General features: G+C 38.7%; 1 protein-coding gene across 1 annotated transcript; it reads left to right on the forward strand.

Moving 5' to 3' along the window:
- Nucleotides 1–2,448: 2,448 nt before the first annotated feature.
- On the forward strand, nucleotides 2,449–4,263 carry LOC129091802 (zinc finger protein OZF-like). Its single transcript, XM_054599497.1, has 2 exons — nucleotides 2,449–3,933; nucleotides 4,078–4,263. Exons 1-2 carry the CDS (start codon nucleotides 2,449–2,451, stop codon nucleotides 4,261–4,263), a joined length of 1,671 nt encoding a protein of 556 aa, XP_054455472.1.
- Nucleotides 4,264–19,901: the final 15,638 nt, after the last annotated feature.

Raw genomic sequence — 19,901 nt, forward strand, 5'->3', positions numbered from 1 at the left:
AGTCAGGCTTTGCAGCGATGCCAAAAATGTCTTGCAGCAGAACGTTACAATTATATACTGCAGTCTGTAGTGTGCAAGTTGAGGCCTCTCTGAGACTGAGATATAAATATATGCATTTGGATTTATTGCATGATGTGGAACCCATTTTCTTTCCCATCGTTTCAGGTGAAAATCAAACCCAGTGGATGATGCTGAAGGTGTGAATACTGTTTAAACTTCCATGAAGGTATCACGTTAATGAGCTTGTTTTTCTAAATCTTGGGAGAAGGTACATTTTGTCCCTTGCCACTCTGTGATAAACAATGTGTTCCCTTATTCCTCCATGACAACGTGGACTTCTTTAAACAACATGTGCTCACATTATTATTAGAGCGTGTTTGCATCCTGTTGAGCTCATCCTCTGTGGTCACAGCCTTTGAGTCAAACAAACAAAGCACAGAAAGCAGCTTTCATGTCTGCATTTAGATTCATTGTATAAAAAGTAAATGTATGATTCAAAAGTTAAAGAGAGAGAGCTGCTGTCCCTCTGATGTGAAGAGTTACTGACTGCTGACCCCTAGTGGCGAGAACAGGTCAGTGCATCAGAGAGAGCAATGTAAAAAAAGTTGGTGCTTCTCCATCAGTACATACAGCCTGGATCATGGCCTCCACCTCCTCCCCAGAGAGGACAGCTTAAATATTAAATATGTTAAATAGTTTGGAGTTTTGTCATAATAAAAAAATGTATCACACTTTTAAAATCAGAATTAAACACAGAATTAAAGGTCAAAGCTGGTGTGATTTTTGTGTTTTTCAAAAGACACTACCAGTTCATACCTTGTTTAAAAAAGGTTGTGATAACAGGATGATCTCCGCTTGATGTATTACAATCATAACGTGAGCATGCTCAAGTTGTTTAAAGAAGCCTGTGTTGTTATGGAGGAATACGAGCACACATTGTTTATCAAAGAGTGCTAAGTGATAGAATTGACTTTTTCCAAGATTTTTTAAAAACAAGTATATGTGTCTCTCTCTCAGCACTGTCTTACTCTCCTATGCTGTCTTTAGCACTTAGACCCAAGCCCGTCGATAACTACTGATTCATTTTTTAATATTAATCAGTAGGAATATGTTTGTATAGCTATTTTTTGGGGCAGAGTATATGAATTGAAAAAATAATAATAATACATAGTTAAACTTAATAACAAAAGTAGCAGTACTAAGGTGTATAAATACTCTGTTACAAGCAAAAGTACTGCACTTTAAAGCATCAATAACTGAAATGCAATGTCGGCGTCGTAGCCTAGCAATGGTAGCCTAGCAATGGTAGCCTAGCAACGGCAGCAGTTATTGTTTTTTTTTGTTTTTTTTCTTTGGCAGCAGTTATTGTTTGAAAGACTCCAAACAGTTTTTAATCCGTTTTTTACAGCTGAAGAAACGTTTATGTATTTTGTTTATGGACTTTGTTTGTCTCCATGTCAAAACTATAAAATGTTCAGACTGATGGTGAAACAGCGACTCGAAGCGGCCGCTGAAGAGACGTTCAGGCTGTTTGACAGAATAGTAGCAGATTATGAGGAGGAACTTTGTAGTTTAAGAGAAAAGGAGCGACGACACAAAATACTGGAGGCCGTTTTCAACCCGAAAGTTCAATTACACAGAGCAGGTTTGTGCATTTTTATAGGTTTTCTGTCTTTATCGTTTATTTTACGGGTTTAAGTCACATTTTGGTCACAGTTTTCAGTTAATGAATTGTAGTGAGAAAGTTAGTTTCACATTTTATAGTCTTAGAATAACACTGATTTTAGTGATGAACTCTTTTGTTGTTTTTATTTGTTTTTTCCTCCAAAAACTTCCATATCCCACTTATTTATTTGTAAAATAGACTTTTTTTTTTATCACTAAATAAGCTACAATAGAATATAAAGCTCAGAAATAAATATCCAAAGATGTTATATCAAGACGAAAACACTAAAAGGTTTCTAGTTTCCCAGAAATTGTGTTCAAACATTGTTTGTGTGGTATTTTAGATGAAGTGAAGGATGATCATGCTGAATCATCACTGGAATAACCTTTAATGTGGTTAAAGCAGTCAGTAAACCAGTTGATCTTAAAGGTTATGTTGTACTATAGCTACACAAATAAATCACACATTTAGTGAGACATTAAATATGTACATGCTAAAGTTATTTGTGTATTCATTTATTTATTTTAAACATATATATATATACATATAAAAATATTGCTGTATGACGCGTATGTGACGTCCGCCTACCTCGTATAAAAACAATCTTTTACAACAAACCGGTGCACTACTGTATTTGTGTTTACAAATGTCAGTGTATAATTGTTTTCTATTCATTGTTTTCGATTGTGTAATTCCATGTATGTACACAGAGAGCGAAAAAAACATATAGTCAAATTACTTGTATGTCCACACTATTAAAGCTGATTCTGAAGTCTGAAAACATGTTTGTCCATAATGTGCTCCCTGCAGATATCCAGCAGCTTTTGGTAATTAAAGAAGATGTCCCCCCTGAGTGCCTGGACCAGGACCAGGAGGACCCAGAGCGCCTCCATGTAAAAGAGGAACAGGAGGAACTCTGGACCCATCTACAGGGAGAGCAGCTTTATGGACTGGAGGAGGATGATATCACTGTTACTGTGGAGAGTAAAGATGACAAACCTCAGTCCTCACGGCTCCATCAAAGCCAAACAGAGGACAACAGAGAGGCGGAGCCGCCAGCCGGCAGCTCAGCTACACAGATAAAAACAGAAACTGAAGGAGAGGACTGTGGGGGATCAGGACCAGCCTGGGACCTAAATCCACATAGTCATTCACGTCCAAATACTGATGATGAAAAAGCTTCAGAATCTTTTCAGACTGAAGTCAGTTATGGTGATTGGCAAGAACCTTTGTCAGATTCTGGACCTGAAAGTGAAGACAGTGACAATGTTTGGAGGGAGACCAGGGCACCTGAGTCTGCTGATGCTCTGAAAGATAAGGAAGCCCTTGTAAATGTTGTGGGATGTAACACTGGCAACAAATCATTTAGCTTCTTTAAGTGTAGTAAACGGTTTTACTACAAAGGGTTTCTTCAGAGACACATGTTATGTCATTTTGGAAAAAAGTCTTCCAGCTGTTTGGTTAATAAGAAATGTTTTAGAGTGAAACAAAAGATAGAGTCACCGCCAAGAGTTCTCACAAGAGAGAAACCATTCGGTTGTGATGTCTGTGGGAAAAGCTTTTCAGGAAAGGGGAATTTGAAGAAACACATAAGAGTCCACACAGGAGAGAAACCATTCAGTTGTGATGTCTGTGGGAGAAGTTTTTCACAACAGGGGAGTTTGAATATTCACATAAGAGTCCACACAGGAGAGAAACCATTCGGTTGTGATGTGTGTGGGAAAAGCTTTAAAAGAAAGGGGCATTTGAAGGGACACATAAGAGTCCATACAGGGGAGAAACCATTTGGTTGTGATGTCTGTGGGAAAGGTTTTACATATAAAGGGAGTTTGAAGAAACACATAAGAGTCCACACAGGGGAGAAACCATTCAGTTGTCATGTCTGTGGGAAAAGTTTTACAGATAAGGGGAATTTGAATATTCACATAAGAGTCCACACAGGAGAGAAACCATTCGGTTGTGATGTTTGTGGGAAAAGCTTTAAAGGAAAGGGGCATTTAAATAGACACATAAGAGTCCACACAGGAGAGAAACCATTCGGTTGTGATGTGTGTGGGAAAAGTTTTACAGATCAGGGGAATTTGAAGAAACACATAAGAGTCCACACAGGGGAGAAACCATTCGGTTGTGATGTCTGTGGGAGAAGCTTTTCAGGAAAGGGGAGTTTGAATATTCACATAAGAGTCCACACAGGAGAGAAACCATTTGGTTGTGATGTCTGTGGGAAAAGTTTTACAGATAAGGGGAATTGGAAGAAACACAAAAGAGTCCACACAGGAGTGAAACCATTCAGTTGTGATGTCCGTGGGAAAAGTTTTACAGATCAGGGGAATTTGAAAAGACACACAAGAGTCCACACAGGGGAGAAACCATTCGGTTGTGATGTCTGTGGGAAAAGCTTTTCAGGAAAGGGGAGTTTGAATAGTCACATAAGAGTCCACACAGGAGAGAAACCATTTGGTTGTGATGTCTGTGGGAAAAGCTTTTCAGGAAAGTCGAATTTGAAGAGACACATGAAAGGCCACACAGGAGAGAAACCATTTGGTTGTGATGTTTGTGGGAAAAGTTTTACAGAGTTACAAGTTGTGAAAGATTAATGAAGTGTCTTGGTAAACACCATAGCAGTGTTTATTGTCTTTATTGTTTCATTTCTTTTGTGGTTCTCTATTTCTTTCTAAACAAAATATGTCAAATGTTTCAAATATTCCCTTTGTCATTTGTTTGTAAATGAGATGGAGGGGAAAGTGACTTTTAAAAAACCTTAATAAACCTTAATGACAACATACAGCAGGGGTGTGAAACAAAAAAAGAAACTGTATTTTAACTGCATATTTCCGTGTAATGTTTTATAATCTACATAAAATAAAATTAATGAAAGTCTACTTTTTGTGTAATTAAGACTTTGGTGACACTTTATTTTACAGGTCCCATATTTTCGTATAATTTCCTAGAGATGAGTTTATATGTAACTGTGAACTACCGCAAAGTTTTTGCTATTCTCTAAATGCAAATGAACAGTTTAACATATAAATTGCTAATATCTATTCGCCTTCAGCCGCCGTCTGACTTCCGTTGCTCCTGAAGAAGTGTTATGGTAAAGACGGCCTATGAAGCAGACGAACAGCGTTACCACATCTTTGCACTCGGATCTTGGGAGTGAACGGAGGAGTATTCAGCTGGTTGCAGTCTGAAACTTCACCACTAGATGGTGCCAAATCCTACACACTGTCCCTTTAATTTGCAACATATTGCATAATTATTTCCAGGAAACTAATGAAGTAAACATATTTAGATTAACCTGAAATAACCTACATTTCCCTTATCCTTTATTTTTTGTTTCTTTTTTCATTTAGCAATTTGCACTGATGTCAACAGTCCTCACAGTCCCTTTATTCTTGATCCACAGGAGGAGGACGATCTTCTTTGAGGGAGGGTCAACTGTCTTCCTCTCCTCCTATCGTTCACACTCTCTCTGTAGTAACACCATGGAGAACAGATTGACCTTGTGACCTTACTTCTTCGGTTTCTTCTCCATCGTCACCATATCTGAGAACTTTATGAGGTGAAGATGGAGACACAAAGAACCAGGTGAGGTTTGGGCAGCATTAAGGACTTAATGAAGCTGTATTTTAAAAATTTAGTTTCTATTATTTTCCCTGTGATACCAAGTATGCTCAATTTTAATAACCACAAACACACATTATGATTAAAGCACCTCTGTATCACGCTGAGCTCATGAGTTGTTATATTAGCTTAAGCTTAAATAAGCTCATGTTTTTAATTTACCTCATATTTCCTTTACAAAATGAATTGTGTGATTCAGCTTTGTAAAGGGAGTAAGCTCTCTGAGCCATGAAGAGTAACAAACTGCTGACCCTCGGTGGTGACAACCAGTCAGTGCACCAGAGAGTGTAAAGTGCTTTAAAAAGAGGTGGTGACCTCTGTCGTCGATGCGTCTGGATCATCAGAGAGAGGAGCTGATGCTGCTGCAGTCGGTACAGTCGACAGAATGTACCTGTGAAGAGAGAAACGTGGTCGGATGGAACAAATATCTATTCATCTGGTAGAAAAAGACATTAAAGGATGAGGCCAACATAATTTCATATTTGTCATAAATAAAACAACACGAAAATACATAAATCATTGGCAAAGTATTGCTAAGTATTGCTTGTGTTTCAAAGATATATTTAATTCCTCCTTTCATAGTAGTAGAATTAATATTCAGTCATTAAACAATAATCAACACCTATAAACAGTCTAGAAAGTAGAAAAAAGTGATCAAGAGTTAGAGTTCAGTACTAAAGGAATAGACAATGGCAGAAGCTTAATGGTATATATGTATATACATATACAGTATATATATATATATATATATATATATATATATATACTTTTACATAAAAGTGTCTACATGATACGATGATTTTGTTGAGGGAATCAGTGAGATGCCAACTTCCTGTTGGACTACAAAATATGTCATCCCTGCATCACTCTATAAAAAAATAAAATAAAAATCATTCACACTTGTAACCCTCAAATACAACTTTATAAAACCTAAAGTGAGTTATGCATTCTAAAATTTATATTAGCATTGTTCCTTATTTACCCCCAACAATACAAACACATCTGCTTTTAACATTTCCCTAATCATAATTGCAAAAATGTATTTGTATTGTTGTCTCAAAACTCTTTATATTTTTAATTCAATATCCCCAATTACTTTTTTTCAATTGCTAAAAAACATGAATTTAGTTTATTTTATATTAGGAGACAATTCATTAACATCAAACCAGGATTTGAGGATTTGCCGTCCTGCTGCCACAAATACTCACTAGAGCACCATACGTGGATTAATCCGCCGCTGAAAATAGTCCCCAACATATGCTATGTTTTGTTAAAAACTACAGTTACCAACTGTTTTAGGAAATAACTCAGCCTTTAAAAACATGTAAATTCGTGACAAAAAATTTAGGATTTACGTCGTCAGTCTTCAGGAAAGCTGAAAATACGCATTTATGGCTTCATTGGATTTGTTTGAAAATTAGAAAATATCCTTGAGATGAGAGTGGTGCTCGTACTTGATCTCGTTCCACTCGATGTAGCCACTGCCGTCTTTGTCGAGCATGCTGAAGGACTTCCTGATGGCCTCCTCTCTTTGCTCAGAGGTGTTGAACCGCCTCATGTACTCCAGAAACCTGCTGTTGTTGAAGTTCCTGCAGATGGTCTCAAAGGATGACATCAGACAGTGAAATCATCGCCATGACTCATGTGTGAGCTACGCCTCATTCACCATATCGGTGACACACACACACCTCACACACACATATCGGTGACACACACACACACACACACACACACACACACACACACACACACACACACACACACACACACACACACACACATACACAGAATGTCACCCTGCATTCTCATCTCCCGTGGCATGCAGTCGATGTCCTGCTCTGTGATGTCCTCCATGTTGTCCAGGTGTTTCCTGAGCTGCAGATCAGGAGGAAAACAAACAGTTCAACAGTTAAATCAAAGGACAACACATAAAACAGTACATTTACTTCCTTTGTTAGTGACTGACAGTGATTTCTACATTTTTATATAGCTGTAGTGAATTAGTTGAGCAAACAGCATGCAGAATGTGAAAGCAGTCAGTGAGCGTTGCTGCGTTTCCACTGCTTGTTTCATCACTCCTCTTTTTTTCCTCATGTACTCACTCGCCCAATTTCACACCATCATTTGCACTTCAAGAACTTTTTTATAGAGATGAATGTGTGTGTTTTTTTCTCATTGGGGAGTTCATACAGACACTCAATAGATCAAACAAAAGCACTCTGCTCTCAGTCTACGAGTTCTGAAGAGAAAAAGACAAAAATGAAGCCGAGTCCACAGTCTGTTTACAACTTTGACAAATTAACACCATGATAGCCAAAGAGCAGCTCTGCAAATATTGGAAATCATTACCAGCCACTAGATCCATCCCATCAACCGCCCCCCCCTTTTAACATATCCTGTCGAGTGCTACTCACCAGATCCAAGGTTTCCTGGTAGAGTACAGCCGACCCTCCCCCCCTCTCTCCGTCTCTTATATACGAGAAGGATCGAGCCGCCGGTGGCCTTGCACCTGTCTCACTCTCCCCCCAGAGGAGTCATTCTCGGTTAAAACCCCGGCTCCTGCTGCTGCAGAGACGACGGGACCCGTCTCTCCAGATGTACTGAGACAAGACCCCCCATTAGGCCTGTTAATGGGGCTGAACTGGAGGTCAGACGCCCATCGGTGGGCTCCGTTCCATCCTTGGCAGGGTGCTTACAAAATGATTCATAATGATTGGTGCATCCAGAGTTTATTAGCAGTCTGCAGTAACAGTTCAAGTAGTACATTCCTGAATGCATTAGTGCTGCAAGATTTCACGAATAACTGACGACAGCAACGTATTAACATCCGGCTGTTCATTTTATATGCATTTAAGTTATCTGGATACATAATGTGCAGCATTTCCACGTACAGTACCAGTCAAAAGTTTGGACACACCTTCTCATTCAACTACTTTGAAGAATCTAAAATATAAAACATAATCTGGTTTGTTGAGCATTTGTTTGTTTACCACATAATTCCATATGTGTTCCTTCATAGTTTGGATGTCTTCAATATTAATCTACAATGTAGAAACAAATAAAAATAAAAATAAAGAAAACCATTGAATGAGAAGGTGTGTCCAAACTTTTGATTGGTACTGTAGTTCTTCCTCTAGCCAGCCGTCGTTATTTCAATAAAGGATATTTTCTCTCAAGGTTAGCTGTGAAGTAATTGGCTCAAAGCCTGAGACGGCCACACTGAAGTCTCTGAGAGTCTAGTGCAAAGTCATAGACACCAAACAGCCCAATCAGAGCCTCTCGCTTTTATTTTTGTGCCCATCTATCTACTGTATATGTCTATTTATATCTAGTTCTTTCTAAATGTAATGATAATGTTTTTTCAAAATGTCTAGCAGCATTTCTCTAGTGATGGAACTGTCTGTCTGTCTCTTGGTCGGCCGATCCACCACTTTGATCCAGACTGAAATATCTCAACACCTATCAGATGGATTGCCATGAAATTTGGCACACGCCTTCACGTCCCACTCATGATGAATAACTCCCTTAAGTGTCTTCTCTTCTTCACTTGAAGTCTTCTTAAATGTCACATTCTTCCTCTCCCTCCAGCCACGTTCCCACTTCCCCAAAACCCATTATTTTCCATTCTCTACTTCCAGATCCCAGTGAATGTAGTTGAGCTTCCAGCAAGCTCATGCTAAATATAGCTAAACTATTTGAATTTCATTACAATGCTGCACTTTGGCAGCACATCTCTGAACTGTCCCTGTCTGCACAGCTCTCACATTTCCTGAGTCGTGACCGTTAAAAAAGAAAATGTCATTTTCCACTCTCTTCTATCCCGTTCAACCTCTTGAACCTGAATCTTTAGTTATTTTTTGTTCCGGACATCATGGCTCTAGAGAGGCTACTGAGAAATTAAATATTTTGACATGTGGGTAGTTCTGTGCATTGTTCTGAACACTTTGCAGACGACTGTTACTACACTCTGACGTCAGAGACCATTGTTACATCTGAACCCTGGACATCTGTAGCTTCCCCTCGAAGGTCTGTTCCACACTCAGCATCACCTCTTCGATCAGAAATCTCAGGGATGAATCGCTTCATCAGGCAGGTAATCAGGTTTTCTGCCCGTTCGCCACGCACTCACATATAAGAGCTGCAGCAGATAGAAACGCGTCCCGAGCAACACGGTTATATAACTGTATGCGTTAAATAACGTATGAGCAGTGAAACACTGGACCACTGTGTAAAGATCAGTGATCACACCAGAGCAGATGAAGCTGTGTTTGATGGTTGTGGGATTTTCTTTTACTTTTTTTTGTGTGCAGATGTTTTCCTTGGAGATGTAATTTATAGCAGAACAAATAACCTCGGGGCAGTTTTCAGATTTCATGTTGAGGGTCTGAGTTTGATTCCTGCTGCGTATTGATCCAGAGTATCTGAAATCAGATTCCCGTGGTTGCTACAGTAAGAACTTCTTCTTCTTCTGCTAACAATTTAGAGCTGCAGGATCGAAACATCTTGTTCCAAAGAATACACCAGAGGACATGAGGAATGACTGCTTTAATATCAAAGGGCCAGTTCACAACAAAGGATTAAACTTGAAGATGATAAAAATGTACTTTTGGTTTTATTTTGGTTCATTTGAAACATTTTACAACATATCTATCCAGAAACTGTATTCTCGTTGCTCCAGTTTATCCACAGATGTCATTGTGTTCCTGAAATATTACATGTCAGATGTCTGGATATTTGAAAGCTGCAGGCTTAAAGGGTTGTTTTAGATTGTTTTTATGTGACATTTATTGATCTTTTTGATATTGTATTAAACATTTGTGCAGTAAGTTTTATACATACTTCATAGCCCAAGAATTATGTGGTAATGCCATTTTTAGATAACAGTTTGCTTCCAGCTTTGTGGCAACAGATTGTGATTCTTCCAGTTTGGTGTGGAGGAACCTGACCTGTCCTGACCTCATCCCCATAAAACACCGAACTAGAACACAGACTGAGAACCAGACTTGATCACCAACATCAGTGTTGGTTCTCTTGACGTAGTTGGGACTGAGTGGGAAACAAATCCCTGCAGCCGTGAAAACAAAATCATAAACACCATGTTTGGCCCTGAAGTGAGAATACAGACGTTATACTTTCTGTTTCATCTAAATTCACAGTTTAAATCCTCAGATTAGTCGCCTCTCTTGAATGTAGTTGGCACATGCTGACACTTACATATCTAGTCAATCTATCTATTCACTAAATGCCTGAAATGGGAATTTTCCCTCCACATACACACACACACACACACACACACACACACACACACACACACACACACACACACACACACACACACACACACACACACACACACACACACACACACACACACACACACACACACACACACACACCGTTTTGTCTGATTGAATCAGGGCTTATACGTTGTTTTTTTTCATGCTTTCTGTGCCCCGAGGAGGGAGAAACTATTCAGACCCGTTAACACAGAGGATTTCAGATGAAGGAACTATTATTGAGATCTGAAATTCAAATAAAACAGAAACGAGAGCACAGCTATATACAACACAGCCTGATCCTCTAAGCCTTCAATGTGTGTGTGTGTGTGTGTGTGTGTGTGTGTGTGTGTGTGTGTGTGTGTGTGTGTGTGTGTGTGTGTGTGTGTGTGTGTGTGTGTGTGTGTATACAGTACACTACAGCATGCATGTGTACATCTCAAGCCTTTAACATCATCTGAACTGTGTTTGTGTCGGGACGTTTCTATTGAGTGATGTTTTGTTGGGCCACACTTCGCTGAAACCTTCGAGTCCATTGTCTCTGAGTCCATTGATCTGAAGGTTCAATATCGTGCAGACTGATAATACAGTGTGACTGCTGCTACACTTTACTGGAGGGGAGAAAACATATAAACACCATCTTTACATTCATGTCACACTCAACACATTTTTTTCAAGGTCAGACACTGCAGGCGAAAACATACTTTTAAATGCACGGATCAATTTAAAGATTTTTGGGCTATTTTGCTTCCATAACACGTCTTCTATCAGACTAGTGGAAAGAAAACATCCAAAATACAAATTCAGGTGTTTATTTTGCTGCTTTGTCAATTTGCGTCTGTAGATTTCTCCTAAATTAACCAAAAGTTACCTTAAGTTAATGCCTCATTTACATATTTAAACAAAACATTTCATAAAATGTCAGTAATTAACTGAGGGAGTTTCATAATGATATCTATTAGTTATTTGTTTTACCTTATTCACCTGTAGCGTCTTCAAAATAACAATAAATAAATAAATAGTAAATAGTAATTTAACAAAACATATCTTTAAAGGCCGTTTCTCTAAATGAGTTTCTTCTCAGACTCTGATCCAGAAATCTCCACTTCAGTAGTTCTTACATACACCAAACTTTACAGTTTCATTCCTATCTATATTCTGAAGGTTTTTACAGAGGGGTCTGTTCATATATCATTCATAGCCTGATTTACAAAGAGTTATATTCCAAAAAACATTGAGAAAACTGTCTTTTTTATGTCTGTTGACAGTATTTTTCTGATTTATGGAGTGATACAAAGAGATATCTAAAATCCTGTCTGTAAAAACCTTTGACTCTAATATGTGAACAAACGCCTAATTGGAATTGACTCCATAAAGACTTGATCAGCTGAGGCATCACATTTAACAGACATACATTAGCGTGGTGGATTAACACACCAGAGCTCTGCAGACGATGTGTGAACATGCAGAGCTGCGTCCTGTCACACTGTGTGTAACACTGCTGCTCTGAGCTGTCTGTGAAAATATCTGCATACATCTTTATCTCCTGCAAGATACACCGCAGGAAACGTCGTAGTAACAGATGACAAGCCTCCAGGTCGAGAGGCCCGGCTGCTGCTAATGATTATTCTCAAAAGCTATTCATCCATCGATCATTTTAGTCTATAAGAGTTCACCATATTTACATACAGGAGGAGGGCAAAACAAGCTAAATTAACTTAAAACTTATTCAGCCAGGCATTTGATTAAGAACACTTAATAGACGTTAAAGACTTTTTTTAATTCATTTATTTTATTTCATAATTCTTTTACTTATTTCATTATATTTAAGTGTAAATGTAATTCCTTTTTAGTGTTATTTCATTAATCATTTATTTTATCGTATCTAAAATGTAAATTCTATTTTAAGAATCGAGTGTTAATTTTACACTGTTTTACTACTATTACAGTTATCATAGCTTTTAATTCTATTTTGTTACATTTAATAACTTTATTGTCTTGCATGCATTGGTCTCAAATTGTTAAATTGCTGATTTTAAAAAAAAAATGTTTTAATGTTTATTCTTATTTTTAGCTGTCAGTCATCTGGGAAACACTTTGAAGACCATAAACTATTTATGAATAGTGCCGTACAAATAAAGTTTGAATGATTCATTGATTTATTGATTGATTAAAGCTCCTTAAAGGTAGAGTTCATAGTGTGCTGTTGTACTGGATCGCACAAATGTAATTCTTAATTTGACCAGTGAGAGTATGAAACCTGTGTTTGCTGTATGAGACAGCATGATTAAATAAAGATCAGTTTATCCCCAAAGCTTATTTAACCCAATACAAGGTGTAATGTTGTGTATTTTGCATTTGCATTTATTTATTGGGGTTTTATGAAAGCCGTACATTTTTAATTACACAATGGTTTGATTGCATCTACTAATCCAACACACGAAAAAGTCAGTATTTTAATGCATTACTTTCTTTATTTTTATTTATTAAGATCTTTATTTTCTTGTTTCCTGTAGAAACAGGATGTTGCTGCACGAAAAAATTAAAAAGTGTAAACCAATAGTATGTCATCTTAAGATAGAGAGAGTTTGTTTGATTTGATAGGAGTGGCAGAAGGGCGTGGCCACCTCAAAATTTGTGATTGTATGATTGGTTAGTTTTTATGTTCAAACCAATCAGAGCAGGATGATGTCACCAATGAAGCTCCCCCTCCAGGAAGTCTCCAGGAGTTTTCATTCTCACCACACTTTGCAGGACAACTTTGAATTTGAAATGTACAGAAATGAATGGAGGTCAGTGGCTGACTGTATACGATGAGAAAACACACATTTCACAATATATTTAATAATGGTTTGTTAAAAAATGGTTCACAGTATGTTAAGCACATTTTAGTAAATGGGCAAAAACAAGCAAATTCACCAGCATGTTAAGTAAAAGCTTAAAAAGTCTGAGCTGACAATCCTTCCTGTGGTTCATTTGTTTTATTTAAACTCAGTTTAATTCTTTTAGCTGGGTGGAGGACCAGACCGTGTGGCAGCCAGCAGGGCTCTCACTATGTAAACGAGCAGAATGAGTTTTCAAAATACAATTCAACAAATTTGCAATCTGCTGTTTCCAGAAGCAACAAAGCGAAGCTGTTGTTGGATTGACTGGAACGTAATCCGTCTCCCTGCAGTCAGAGACTACAATCCACAGTTTGTTTGTTTCTGCTCTCTGGGATTTAATCACTTTGTTTTTTCCTCGTGGATGTTGTCTCTGCCTGCAGGACTCAGAGGAGACTTTAGCACAGATGCACTCTCAGACTTCCTGATTGCTCTGTCTGTCTGTCTGTCTGTCTGTCTGTCTGTCTGTCTGTCTGTCCTCTGATTATTCGCTCATGCAGGAGGAAGGATTCTTGAATGAACAGTCCCGTCCAATCTCATTCTCTTCTCCTCTGCAGATGTTTTATTTCTGAGTCTAACCGGCGTGAAAATTGTTTCATCTCATTGCTCGAGTCAGTGGCTCAGATTCCTGCACTTTACAGAACAATTTCCAGGCTCTGCATTAAACTGTAATATTCATACTGCTGTGTTTTTTGGGCGAGTGAGAAGACACAGTGTTCATTTAGCAAAATGTACTGCATCTTAACTAGAAGTTATTGTTTCTATTTGATGATTATAAATATATAAGGCTGCCTTATTTTCATTGATATCAAGCAGCATAAACAATCCAAATGATAACAAAAGGAAAACACTCATCCAGTTCTGAATTATTTGCACGTATTGTGTGTATTTTCATTGGATAAGAGGGAGATTTAGTATGGCGTTCTTATTGAACTGTTGGGGAAAATAACAAACAGTCAAAACACCAATGTTGTAAGATAAAGAGACACAAAGTGTTTTCTTGTATAAATCATTCAGAAATCCTGCTTTGACAAAATGCAACCCTGTCTCCTAGAAAATACTTTAATATCATACCAATTTGTTTTAGTTTTGTTATGTTTGGTCACGTTGCAAACTTGACATCTACATCAGACGTTTGACACTAATTGATTAACTGAAAGATAGTGTTTCAAAAGCAAGAGGCCTATAGATACATTTGAAAAAGAATCATTTAGATTTCTTTATTTTTTTCTGTGAATTCTTTGATTTCTTTTACCTCTATTTCCTTTCAAGTGCTGGTCATTTTCACCTCTTAATCTCCTTCAAATACAAAAAAATCCCAAATCACTCTTTTGCAGACATCCACAGTAAGGTCATGTGATGAGGAGTCATGAGTAAACCTCTCCTGCTTCATTTGTAGAGAGACACAAGTCAACCAGGTCGAACCTCTGCTATAAGACATGAATGGTTGGAGCACTATGGCATAATAACATACTGAAACAGAGGAAATGTAAAAGTTCTGAATGAAGTTTGGCAATGATTTCTTCTCAATTTCTCTCTACGTTATGATCGCTTGGCTTTGTGAAAAGCTGTTTTAACTTGTTCTCAACACTGCTCCGACAGCTTTTTCACAAAGCCAAGCGATCATAAAATGCTCTCAGTAAACTGAGTAAAAGCCGATTTCTAAACATTACAGCTCGGTGGAGTGGATCCAGAGTCTGGAGGCGGACTCTTTTCTTTACAAGCCCCACAGTGAAACCAGAGAGGAGTGGCTCAGCATGTACAGCTGCTCGGTGCAGAGTGACCGAGGCTCTGGAGGGAACTGTTAAGGCTGAGCCTAAAGACTTAAAGACCGGCTCCATACTCCTGTGTTCCTCCCTCATGGCCACCGGGGGACAGCTCTGAGATGAAGGGTGAGGATGGATGTGGACGGCTGTTTAAGGGGAGACACCCAAGTTAAATAGAGTAAAAAAACTAATATATGTGCCATCAAACTAGTAATCAACCTTAGTTGATGCATTGTCTTATCAAATATGTGCAAATTTGCATACATTTCCAGAACAGAAACTTGAATATTGGATAAAAATAGTGTCTAAAATTTGTGTTTCATTTTGTTGACATATTAGAGTCAAATGTTTTGACTCACTTCAAATCATAAAACACTGTATAAACAGGCTATGAATGATATATGAACAGACCCCTCTGTAAAAACCTTCAGAATATAGATAGGAATGAAACTGTAAAGTGTGGTGTATGTAAGAGCTGCTGAATTGGAGATTTCTGGATCAGAGTTTGAGAAAAAACTAATTTAGAAAAAACAGCCTTTAAAGATGTGTTTTGTTAAATGACATACATTTTGAAGACACTACAGGTGAATAGGGTAACATTTTTTATTAATAAATATCAACATGAAACTTCCTGAGTTGATTACTTGCATGAAGAGGATTATGTTTTATATTACAAGTTTTCTGAAATGTTATGTTTGAATATGCAAATGAGGCATTATCAAATGGTCAATATTGGAGAATTTAGGAGAAATCTACAGACGCAGAGAGACAAAGTAGTTAAATAAACACCTGAATGTGTATTTGGAAGTTTTCTTTCCCCTTGTCTGACCGAAGACGTGTTATGGAAGATAAATGGAACAAAGTCTCTAAATTATCAGTGCATGAAAAACAGCGTTTTTGCCTGTAGCGTCTCCTCTTAAATTTCTATAATTCCAGTTCTGTTTTCCTCACACAGATGGACTGATATGCAGAAAACATTCAGCGTGATCCTCCTCTGTTGGAGATCAGGTGTAATTAGCTTTGTGCTTGAACTGAGCTGGTGGATACGAATATAAATGTACAGTAATAGTTAATCTAATGCTCATCACATTGGATGTAAGATGTGAAGCGACTAGAAAGCAAAAGCCCTTCTGCTGGCGTCTCAACCTAGAAATCCATCTTCTTCTCTGCTTTCTGTTTCCAGGGAAACAGCAGAAATGAACGTATCAGAGAGTGGAACATGACGAGACGAGACAGTTAAGGAGGAGGAGGAGGAGGTGGAGGAGGAGGAGTGAAAAGATTCAGGAGGAATATTCCTGTCAGGGAAATCAAATGTTCAAAAATAGGAACCTTTATGTGAAATATAAACTGCGTCCATCCGTCGTCCTCCTCCTCTCTGAGTTCTTCTTCATCAAACAGAGACTCCATTAGAAAGTGAATGGGTCTGAAATGGAATCAGAGACCGAGATGACAAGCCATACATCACCCTCTCTCCTCATTCCTCTGCTTTCACTGTGTCTACAGGAAGATGATAGAAAAATCACATTCAGTAACACATAAAAAAAGACCTCAATTATGTCAAAGTCACGAATGGTTTAGTCCTCTGTCTCTATATTATATACATTGTCAGTCAGCGAAAAGCAACGCTTCCATGACGACGTTAAGACTAATTAATTAAAAAGTTTATAGTTCAGTTCTGGTGTGCAGATAATTGACAGATTAAGGGACAAATTTGAATATGCACATCTAGAAAAAACAGTTTAACACAGATTTGGGACTGAATCCTCTGTTATGAGCTTCACATTTACCAGAGTATCAGAGACTTTGGAGCGAAGTGAATCTGAACTCCAAAGCTACATTTTTACTTATAATCTGGGAAAAATTAGAAAATCCAACGTCTAAAGATGTAGGTTAACTTTTTCAAGAAAAGGTTTTCTACCTGTGTGAAAAACTGTCAACGTGTTTAGATGTTTTTTGTGTTTGCAGAGACCTCAACCTGACCCTGATACTTCAAGGGGGAAGAGCTGGATGGACGTGACCTGGACCAGGACTCCTGAGGAGATCTCTGGACTGGACTTGAAGATGGGTCAGACTCTGGCACTGATCTGATGTGAGAAGACATGGAGGTAAGTTTTGTGATGCTGACACTGAAACTGAAAATTAGAAGCAGTCCGGAAAAGAAGAGTTGTGACTTTTTTAAGTGAACAAATACAAACTCAATGTCAAATGGACTTTCAGAATAAATTGTCTGGTCTTGGCCCATGTTTGTCAAAGAAAGGTTCAGGATCTGGACTTCCATTCAGGATTTCTTTTGACTGACGTCTTTCCCAGCTAGTGGTACTTTTACTAAAGTATTCCACTTAAAGCTAAAGTTTTTATTAAAAAACGAACTTTTATTTGCTCAAACTATAACTATATCCTGACTTTAGCACATAAAACAGATAATCTGTAAATAAATCCGGTTCATCTGCTTTTTTTAAGAGCTCCTTATGATCTCTGAAACTTTCAACTTCGCCCAAAGAAAAACAACCCGTCAGAGCAACTGTCAAACTAGGAAGTGCTGATCAAATATGAATCAATATTCTGTTACTGCATAGTTTATTACCCGCATCAAATGTGCTCTAAAGATATTTTAGTCACTGTTTAGCTGTAAATGAGAGAGATTTTGACTCAGCCGCCATGTTGAAAACAGTTAAGCCAAAACAAAGCACTGAGCAAACTTCCCTCCAAATATCATTAGGAGCACAAAAAAGAAGGAAAGAAGCTGCTTTTTTCACATCCGTTTAACGTACTTCTGTCAGGACATAGTGACAGTTTGTGACAAAAATATATTTTTATTAAAGGTACCAACTGCAGTTTAAACGGAAAGTTAGACGTGTTCTTTACTTGAGCATTTTCTTCTTCTAATGCAACTTCTGCTCCTCTACATTTCAGAAGAAAATATATTTAATTTTCTACCCAATTACATTTATTAGACAGCTAGTTTCTTTGAAGGCCCCAAACATCTACAGTACAACAATAAAATGAAGATTACGTGCTTGTTTAGAGAACTTCTAACTGCATGTGGATCACCCCTCATCATGTAAGGGTGATGTTGGGTGATCAGATTGGTTATGGAGTGCACAGTCAGCTGATTGAGTTAACAAAATGCATAAATGGAAGGAGCATTCTTAAGATAAGATAAGATAAGATAATCCTTTATTAGTCCCGCAGCGGGGAAATTTGCAAAAGACCTTTGCGATGATTATGTTTCCTCATAGTTGCTTCCTTGCATCACCATTGTGTCTTTAAACCTCCTCTCTATGTGATCTCGGCTGCCACCTTAAGAGAGGCTTGTTCAAACAGAGAACAGAAAGTCTTTGAGACTATGTGTGTCTATTAATTATAAATGATACCTTACATAACTATTCATCCATGCAACAAAGAGCGGCGTGTATACGATGAGACTGACGGGGAATCAGACAAAGACGTTTGTGCTTGGACGGATCTTTTTCTACGCTCTGAGCAGCTCAGTCTGTGACATTTCTGTCACAATCATAGAAAGATGCACCAGGAAAAGTTGCCTCCCTCTGCTTCCAGGAATCCAATCTGATGGGAAGGGAGGATGAGGGAGGCAGGGGAGGAGGGGGGTTGGGAGAGGATGAATGTTGCCGGGTGGGGGAGGGGCTCTCATCCAACATGTATGAACAGTAGGATTACAGTGGGGATAGTCCGGAGAGCCAGGTCCCGCTGTGTGCCTTTCTCCTGCTGTTACATCACTCTGTTCCTGGGAGAATTTTAATTTAATTTTCATATCACATCTTATCTAACTGAGGCTGAGGAAAAGACAGCTGCAGGCTCTGCCTCCAGAAGTACAAAAACACACAAGTAGATGACATGAATATTTGCTTTGTAGGTTGAAAATGCGTCAGTTTCAACCTAAATAGAAAGTGTATGTTTTTTAGAGGCAGAAATAGAAGCTTGCAACACACACACCTCCCCCCCACTGTCCGGTTCTGCACTGTATGTCTCAGTCAGCTGAACATGTTGAGGCAGAACAGTAGCCTATCCACAGCCTCTCATACCCCCGCCCCTTGCAGACAGAGTGCAACAAAAAACAAAAACGCGCTCCATAAATTCTATTTGGGCGCATTGGAGAGCAAGATGGCGCTCTTTACTGTCAGCACCTCGGACAGCTCCCGGCTGCTCTGACTGCAAACTGAGTCTGTTTTGATTTGTTTTTCATTTATTTGGGCTGTGGAGGTGGAGGTGGAGGTGGAGGTGTCACGTGACTGATATCTTTCGGTCAAGAGCTTCCAGATGATGTCTGTGCATCCAGGTGTCGAGAGAAGGAGCTGTGTGCGCTATTAGCTGCAGAGGGAAAGCAAAATTCTGGATCAACTTGACTGCTGAGCAGGACACTGTCGTCCAGCAGCCCTCCTCCTCCTCCTCCTCCTCCTCCTCCTGCTTCTCTGCAGCCACAGTCTACATTGAAGAGTTCAGGAGGAAGATAGGAACCCACCGGCCTGCGGTGACTTCACACCGGAGGAGGAGCGTTTCTGTCCGCGTCTGTCTCAGTCAGGCCGGTGTGAGATGGAGGAGGCGCAGAGAGACCGGAGAGGAGAAATGAAGCTGCGTTCAAGAAATAGTGTCGCTTAGCTCCTCGCCCTCCTCGCAACCTGCAGTTTTTCTTTTCATTTCTTTTCTTTTTTTTTTTAACCACACCGAT

This window comes from Anoplopoma fimbria, chromosome 5, assembly GCF_027596085.1.
Source record: "Anoplopoma fimbria isolate UVic2021 breed Golden Eagle Sablefish chromosome 5, Afim_UVic_2022, whole genome shotgun sequence".
NCBI classification, from domain to species: Eukaryota; Metazoa; Chordata; class Actinopteri; order Perciformes; family Anoplopomatidae; genus Anoplopoma; species Anoplopoma fimbria.

Bases quoted from the DNA above. Each gene is read 5' to 3' on its own strand.
- LOC129091802 (XM_054599497.1), top strand. From the start codon at position 2,449: ATGTTTGTCCATAATGTGCTCCCTGCAGATATCCAGCAGCTTTTGGTA. The intron at 3,934-4,077 runs GTCCACACAGGA...TTTTCAGGAAAG, and splicing joins ATTGGAAGAAACACAAAAGA to GGGAGTTTGAATAGTCACAT.